Raw genomic sequence first — 8,939 nt, 5'->3', positions numbered from 1 at the left:
CCAAAAAAAAAAAATGTTCCACCAAAACTTAAAACCCACAAATTCTTTCACATCCATATAAGGATGATATTACAATCCATAGTATTACCACCACCAAATATGACAAATTACATCGGCACTTAATTTTTTCCTCCACTATCTCCTTTTTTACTAGCTCTCTTTGCTGCCATCAATGCTGCCTTCTTAGCCATTCTCTCCCTTTGTCTTTCTTTAACACTGGGTTGACTTCCTGTTGTTGTAGCTTTTGATCTGGTTACTATCTACAAACTGGAAGCTCCACCTTGGTCAACATCAAAATTCTTCCTCTACATATGAAGGAATCAACATATAAACATCCACATGAATAAGTTTACATCCAAACCATAACACAATAATTAAAGTGAATCAAAACAAAACACTAAATTGGGTCTTAATAAGTATTTAAATTCCTTAGCTTCAACCCACCTCTTGGACTGGATTATTGCTTCTCCTTTTCATCTCCATCTCTCTGGCAAGTCCTCTTATTATGTCCTCTTCTTTTGCATATCTCACATTGAACCATAAAACTTTTCTACCTTAGCTCTCCAGGTGCATCCTCACCAAGTTCTCTTTTTCTATTTTTCCTAGGTCTACCTGGTAATCTCTTCAATGGTGGAGGCTGCCATACTTCATTGGCATCACTGAAGTAGTCCACATTTTTCAGATTTGGAATAGGGCGAATCATCTCTCTATGTGACAATCGGTATTTTTCTACGGTGTAAAATGGGTCATAATAGGCTTCAGCATCACCTCTTATGAACCTGATGGTTGTTGTAGCATGCCAACAAGGGATTCCTGTTCCATCCCATACCTTGCAACAACATGTCTTGTTCATCAAATTCACAACCATTCTGGACCTCCCATCTATGATCTCAAACTCTTCATTTTGTAATGGAATTGCATTACAAAACCTTGCTTCATCTATGATCATGTCCAATTTCTTCCTTATGCTTGGAGTTACCCTGCCCTCCATAGCTGCTGCTTTCATGCATCTTTTATCTAGTCTTCTCATCAACTTACATCTAAGTTCATCAACCAATGTCAAGATAGACTTGCTTCTTAGCTCTCCAATCCAGTTGTTGAAAGACTCTGTCATATTGTTTGTGATATGATCACTCTTAGCTCTTTATCAAATGCATGCATAGACCACATTGAGGGTTGATTGTTATTCACTAACCAATCATAAGCTTCCTTGTTCAGCCCATTAATTCTATCCATTGCCTTGTTGAAAATGAACTCATTGGATGCTTTACATGCAACTCAGAAGCATAGTTTTTAAGGCGGTAAGGCGACGGACGCGTTTAAGGGTCTTTCAGAACGCCTTAGCAATAAAACGGACATAAAGCGTCGTCTTATTGACTAAAGCGTTCCTATGTAATTTTTTTATAAAACCAATCTATTTGGCTCAAATCTTAGTTGAATCTTATTACTCATATGTTAAATAAATATTAAAGGTTCATATTCATACCAATGTAAGATATTCATCAAGAAAACAAATCAATAAAGTGAATAAACTAAGTTCATCTTCATCAATCATCAATCATCAATCATCAATCATCAATCATCATAACATATTAATATATAATATAAATACACAATTATGAAGCAAAATTATAAAAATAAAGAAAAGAAGACATAAAAAATACAAATATTTATTATACTTACCTCTATGAAGCCAAAATGAATGCCTAAGCCCTAAGATCATCCACTATATTTCTACTCCTGTCAATGAAGAATGAAGCTCACAGCTGCCGGAGCAAAATGGTCGCCTAGATAAGTGGTTCTTCCTCGTTCCTTGATTCCTTCTCAAAGCCCTTTCTTAAAACCCTTGACAAAATCCAAACCCTGTTTGTGAATCGTGTTTTTGTTTTGTTTGTTTTGATTATTTTTGGTGGAGTAAAGCTGATCCTATACATCTCAAGTGTTAATAAAATCATACGCCTACCAATAAAAAATCTATATTTGGAATCTTCATCAAGTAATTTAAAAATGTGTTTAAAAAAAAAACACCCCATAAGGCGCCACTTCACGTAAGGCAGAGCACAGCCTTACCATCTCTAGACCGTATCAGCGTCAAGGCGCTAGTAAGGCGTTGCCTAAAAACTATGCTCAGAAGAATCCCTTAAAATTACTGTACAAATGTCTGCAACAGTTTCCATGATGTGCACTTGGAAATATTCTGGATATAACATCTGTAAGACCCTATAAAAAAACAAACAAATTTCCATTATTATAATTGAAATCCAGTTAATACTCTAGTACTAGTCAGATAAGTTGAAGAATCTCACCTTCTATTTATCAGACATGAAGGTAAGGCCTATTTCACAGTCATCCAACCTCAAGGCAGCATCCAAACAATGTAAGAAAAAAGTCCAACTATCCTTGTTCTCCACTTCAACAATAATGAATGCAAGCGGATATATTCCATTGTTCCTATCAACTGAAATTGCAGAAAACAGTACACCACCATATCTACCCTTTAGATGACATCCATCTAGACTTATAAAGGATCTACATCCATCCAAAAACCCATTTTTACAAGCTTGAAGGCACACAAATAATCTATTGAATTGTGGATTTTTAGTAAAGTCATGTCTCTCATAGGGTACCAGCTTATACAAAGTACCAAGGTTATGCCTTCTTAACAATTGACCATACTTGGGCAATTTTGCATAAGACATGTCATAGCATTCAGCAGTCTCCCCTCTTGTCAGACTATGAGCTCTGTAGCATTGCAACCTGTGTGCTTCAGAATCATACTTTTGGTGCAATATTGCAATCATGGTCTTGACACTCATGCCTGACTCTGCTTTAAGCATAGGTCCAGCTTCCATGGTATCCACTTATATGTAATGCTCCAATTTTTATGGGAGGGTTGGAGCATGTATGTAATGGACCTATTGACTTGATCCTAAAATTTGTTTTATCTCTTGTGAGAGATGCATGGATTCTCCAGCTGCAACCATCAGCTGTACACACAACAGTAAATCTTGTTCTTTCATTTTTTTGTCCTCAAGATCTCAAACCATTCTTGTATAACATAATTTTGCAAAACTGTCCTGAACTGGTCAACATCATAGAAAATATCTCCCTTTTCTAACTTCACTATTGAATCTGAATCAATGTTTTTGCTCTTTTTCATATGTGCCATGATAATCATCAAAGTTGTATCCTGACACATCTGAATCATCAGAGTTGTTCTCTCCAAGTTGAGAATTACCATCACCATCCTTTTTATCAATATCCATATCACCACTCTCATCATAGTCAGATTGACTATCTTCTGATTCAATATAATCTTTGTGACTGTCATCTTCACATTTACCATCATTATCAGTTTCATATGACTCAAAAATGACATGAGGAGTTATCATCTCATCATTAATTTCAGTTTCCTTACCCTCAGTTGTAGCAGCAGTGTTGCTTTTAGCCTTTGCAACATCTGAAGATGTACCACTTCCTCCGGTAGATACAAAACCCCTACGGACAGTTGATACATTTTCTTCAAACTTTGACCTTGCCCCTACAATACTGGCGCTCAAATTCTCTATCCTTACAACACCAGAACCACATCTAGTTGCACTGCTTGTTGATGTACCAGTACCACCACCTCCGTTTACAGTACCCTTACTCAGCCTGGAACTCCAATCAAACACACTTGGAGTGTGATTGAGATGGCCCCTTCTTCTGAGGTCCAATCTAGGGATCACTTTACCATCAGAGCCATTGATTGTGTAATTACCAACTGTAGTCTTATTTACAGCCAGGCCATACACGTATACATTGATAGTAGACCCATTTTCATGCAGAATGAACAAATTCAACATAGATTGATCATTAATCAAATCCACTTCCTCAAGATTGGGTAATATACACTTTAGCCTAAAAAATACTGTATGACCTACATGAGTATCATCTCTTACCACAGTGTTATATATATCTGACACCATCTCAACCATTGAATACAAGTCCGGATCCACCACAACTTCTTCATGTCTTCCACTGTATATGTAGTGTATTTGAAACAGATTATCCATTGGTTAAACAACAACACCCTATTCAATAGAGTGGACAAACAACACATTAAAAAAATCCAAACACAGGCTGGGCATGGATAGATAACATATGAGTAGAATTTATTTTACAAAATCTTACAATCTGCATTGGCTATGACATGCAACATTTGGTCACAACAGCATTTGGTAACGGCAGCATTTAGGCATTGGATATTGGATATGACAAAATCTTACAAACTGCACTATATGTACACCAAACACATAGCCACACACACACTAGAATTTGTAGAATAATGAAGGCAATCATGACAGAGGAAGGAAGTTTGATATGCAAAGATGAAAAATTCAATAAGATTTATGTATTAATGACATTTTTATATTCACATAGGTCATGCCCCAATATTTGACACCATCTCAAATATGACCTACATGAGTATCATCTCTTACCACAGTATCACCTACATGAGTATCATCTCTTACCACAGTGTTATATATATCTGACACCATCTCAACCATTGAATACAAGTCCGGATCCACTACAACTTCTTCATGCTTCTATTGTATATGTAGTGTATTCGAAACAGATTATCAATTGGTTAAACAACAACACCCTGTTCAATAGAGTGGACAAACAACACATTAAAAAATCCAAACACAGGCTGGGCATGGATAGATAACACATGAGTAGAATTTATTTTACAAAATCTTACAATCTGCGTGGGATATGATATGCAACATTTGGTCACAACAGCATTTGGTAATGGCAGCATTTGGGCATTGGATATGACATGTAATTTTACAAAATCTTACAAACTCCACTATATGTACACCAAACACATAGCCACACACACACTGGAATTTGTAGAATAATGAAGACAATCATGACAGAGGGAGGAAGTTTGATATGCAAAGATGGAAATTTCAATAAGATTTATGTACTAATGACATTTTTATATTCATATAGGTCATGCCCCAATATTTTCTTTGCAGGGAATGCACTAAGGAGTACAGTACAGGGAAGCTGTGCCATCTCTAATTTTCACTGCTGCAAGATAATTATTTGCTGAAAAATATGAGAATTACTTGGAGTCTATTCTGAATCAAGAGGTAATATATAGTTCATAGACTCAGTTATACTTACCAACTGATACGAGACATTGCAAGGGAATTCTCAATAAAGTGGAACTCCAAGACTTTTGAAGAAACTTACCGATATGAAGCCCTAATTCGAATGTGGGGGCTAAATCCCTAAATTGATTGTAGAAGATGAAGCATCAAGATGAAGCCCTAATTTGGAACACTGGGGAGCTGAAGCCCTAATCGAGCTGATAACTTCTTCGAGGTGAGACAGAGACGAAGCGCTTACTAGAATGGGAAGTTGAAGCCTGTGTTTCCCTATTCTGTTCAACCGAGACCAGAAGCCAGAGACGACGAAGAAGAACGACGATTGCACCTGCATATTTTATTCTGTTCAACCGAGACCAGCAGCCGATGAAGCCCTAATCGAGCCAATAACTTCTTCGAGGTGAGACAGAGATGAACCGATTACTAGAATGGGGAGTTGAAGCCTCTGTTTCCCTGTTTTGTTCCACAGAGACCAGCAGCTAGAGACGGAGAAGAAGAACGACGATGGCACATGTGTTTTCTCTTCTGTTCAACCGAGACCAGCAACCGATGAAATGGAAAGGAGATGGGTTTATTATTCAACAGGGTAAAATAACTTGTCATTTAAAATATTCCAAATGTGACACATCATCACTCACTTGACGCTTGTGAGCTAATGGAATGGGTTTAAGAGTAATTATATTTTTTTAAAAATAATGTATATATAATATTTTTTTAAAAATAATGTATATATACTATTTTTTATATTTTACCGTAGTATCTCAGATAAATTTAAAAAATAGAAGTGGTACAAGATAATTTTCCTGAAATCAAAATGAATCAAGTCACCCAACCCAAACCCAAACCTTGACCTTGATCCTCGCCATTGTTATTCGGCTTGAACTTTGGACCATTGCTCTCCTTCGTTGTCCCTTGTTGAAGCTCCATCTTTCTCTGGTGAGCTCTCTATTGTCCTCCAATGTGACAACCCCATAAACATTTGATAGTACAATTTTTATGATAGATTCCTTTGTTCCATATGAAGTCGTGCATATGAATGGGGTAAGTCCTTCCATTGCCTCAAAGAATCATCTTGGAATTTGGGTGTTTTCTCCCAACACTCAAAAGTGGAAAGAAGGGCAACGGAGTTACTAGGAGTTGGCACAAATGATTGAATTTTTTGAGCTGTTTTCTTTTCTTGTTGACGAAGAAGTATGCGTGGTTAGAGGTTGGTAGGGGTGTGGTCCTTTTGATCATTCCTCACTTTCAGCTGGAGTCTCTCGATTTGGCCCAGGTGTGTAGCTGTTTTGGCTTCTTAATTTTTTTCCCCTTTCCCTTTGGGATTTGTATTTTTCCTCTTCCATCTTCTTGGCAATGAATTTCTTATTAAAAAAAAAAAAAAAGTGGATCCTTGGTGATCCATGGCATCCTTATGGAATTATCCTTGACCGCTATGGTGTTCATATTAGATATGATGCTGGATTGAACCGCTTGGCCCCAATTTCTTAGATCCTTAATGATGGGCAATGGCGTCCTAGACCTACCTCTTCCCCTCTTCCTTCTTGCTAGTTGGGTAGCCCTTCCCTCCATCCCAAGGAGGCCTTGAGGTAGTGGCGATTTGGTTATTTGGAATGCTTCCCCCCCTCTAGAAGATTCTCTTATTCTTCCGCTTGGAATCTGGTTCTTGTCAAGCACCCAGTGGTTCCTTGGTCTACTCTTATTTGGTTTCAAGAAATATTCTGAAGCATGGTTTCATTCCTTGGTGAGTGATATACCATATTTGTAGGAAATCTATTGATTGGTCGACTAATCTTGAACCGAGCTCTATGGTCATCACGGATAGATTCGACCACAGTGATTGATAGTATGAAACCTGATCTCAACATGGACTAACACCTACTATGCTCAGAACGCCCGTATCTCGTTTCATTAGATGAAGGAATCCAAGTCAGTATAAGTGTGACAACGTTGGTAGGGTTGCCCCTGATCTTAATCGCATCCCCCAACTTAACCACACGAGAGTTAGACGGTTATTTAACTAGGTTTTGGTCAGCTTGAACCATGGTCAAGTTAACTGTTATAAGATTGGCCAGTTTAGGAAATCGTTGTATAAAGGAGGCACAACAAATCGATGAGGTAAGACTCTCATAAGATTAAGATTTGATCAAAGATTATAACTGGAGCTTGAGATTTGACTTAGGCATCGGAGCCTCTTTTCAGAAGATTCGTCCAAGTCAGTTTATGATTTGTATTTTGCAGGTTCTTGAGGAATACGGGATCTTGCACTAAAAGTGAGAAATCTCTCGTGCCTTGCCTACAATGGATTTTCTTCAGGCCAAGGCGATTGGAGTCTCTTCTTCATGCATCTATTGCTAGAATGGGCAGAAATCGGTTGTATCTCTTCTTCGATTATGGTTTTTCTCAATCTCTTTGGGTGGGCATCCTGAAGAAATGTTGACCTCTCCATCGCCAGATTCTAGATTTTGAAAATGAATGGAGGTGGGTAAACTTATCATTCAAAGTTAACGCATGTTGTTGAGTGGGTAAACTTGTAACAATCTCGAATCCTGTCTAGGAGTTTGGTCGTTGGTGATCCAAGATCGATTTCATTTTAGGGAATAAATCGGTATGGATTTCCACAAACCATAGGAATAAACAAAATAAAATAAATACAAAGATGCAATTAATTCATAGAAAAGTACAGCAAAAGTTTTAAATATTAAATAACAAAATAAAAGAAACTTCCCCCATAGGAAGGTTTAAAAGGAAATAACATTAAAGGTCCATCAGTCTTACTAAAGAGTTTAAAGAAAAACTAAAGAAATATAGGATCAAAAAAAAAAAAACTAGAAATAACCTCCACCCAAGTCAAAACCACTCTCATCTTTGTTAGACCATAGATATGCAATAGGCTCCTCATCTCCCTCTTCATGATTTTCAATCTCATCATCTGAAATATTATAAGGAGTAAGCTTAGTAAATGGCGGAAAACACAATTTACACAAGTTAAAAAAAAAAAAAAATAGAGTTTTCTATTTTAGATGAAATGTGAACTATTATTAAAATAAAAATAAAATCTAACAAGTCAATCAAACAATAATAGATATCACAAATCATTATCAATGAAATTTAACACCACCATCCCTTACCGTACTATTGCTCATACCGTACTATGACCTTGATCGGTGTGTTAACTCATTTAAATAATTCATAATCTCAATAATAATTCCAACATATGGGAATGGAATGTGTCCATGTACCGTACTACAACTCACACCGTACTATGACCTTGATCCACATCCACCATGTACCATACTACGGCTCACACCGTGTTATGACCTTGATCCACATCCTTCTCATATGCAAGATATTACAATCACACTATTGGTTTTTGTAAAGCATAAAACACACTCTATCACCTCGTACCGTACTACGGCTCACACAGTACTGTGACCTTGATCGTTAGTGAGGTTTTCGCACAAATAAAATGCACTCAATAATAGCATATATCATCCAAAAATCTACATAAGGACATAATGTAACAATTACAAATCCAAAAAGAAAATGAAATGCATATAAATCAAAATTTATAATATGCTTTCATTTATTAAACGTGAAATGCAAAACCCAATAAATAGATAAATTTCATGAGAAAATAAATTTACAATTCTAAAGAAAGAATAAATCATTTAATATATAACCATACAAATTAATTTTTATACCACATGTTAATAATTATATAAAAAGAAAACCATATGTAGAGAGTAAATTAAACCACTTACACTTTCATAGAAGGTTAAA

General features: G+C 36.5%; 1 protein-coding gene across 4 annotated transcripts; it reads right to left on the bottom strand.

The window, feature by feature from the left end:
* Positions 1–8: 8 nt before the first annotated feature.
* Positions 9–5,779, bottom strand: LOC122061603. Of its 4 annotated transcripts, none has more exons than XR_006134689.1 (4): positions 5,245–5,770; positions 4,493–4,645; positions 2,307–3,919; positions 2,004–2,220 (listed from the first exon to the last, which is right to left on the bottom strand). XR_006134689.1 is itself a non-coding variant. In XM_042624970.1 (4 exons), exons 2-4 carry the CDS (start codon positions 4,548–4,550, stop codon positions 3,138–3,140), a joined length of 777 nt encoding a protein of 258 aa, XP_042480904.1. In that variant the 5' UTR covers positions 4,551–4,645; positions 5,245–5,769; the 3' UTR covers positions 2,005–3,137. The 4 variants fall into 4 exon arrangements, 2 of the variants coding, with proteins under 2 accessions (XP_042480903.1, XP_042480904.1); XM_042624970.1 differs by having other exon boundaries at positions 2,005–3,208; positions 3,272–3,919; positions 5,245–5,769; XM_042624969.1 differs by having other exon boundaries at positions 2,004–3,919.
* Positions 5,780–8,939: the final 3,160 nt, after the last annotated feature.

This window comes from Macadamia integrifolia, chromosome 14 (genome assembly GCF_013358625.1).
Source record: "Macadamia integrifolia cultivar HAES 741 chromosome 14, SCU_Mint_v3, whole genome shotgun sequence".
Classification (NCBI taxonomy): Eukaryota; Viridiplantae; Streptophyta; class Magnoliopsida; order Proteales; family Proteaceae; genus Macadamia; species Macadamia integrifolia.
The sequence above is the reverse complement of the archived record's forward strand: the minus strand, read 5'-3'. Positions and strand labels throughout refer to the sequence as shown.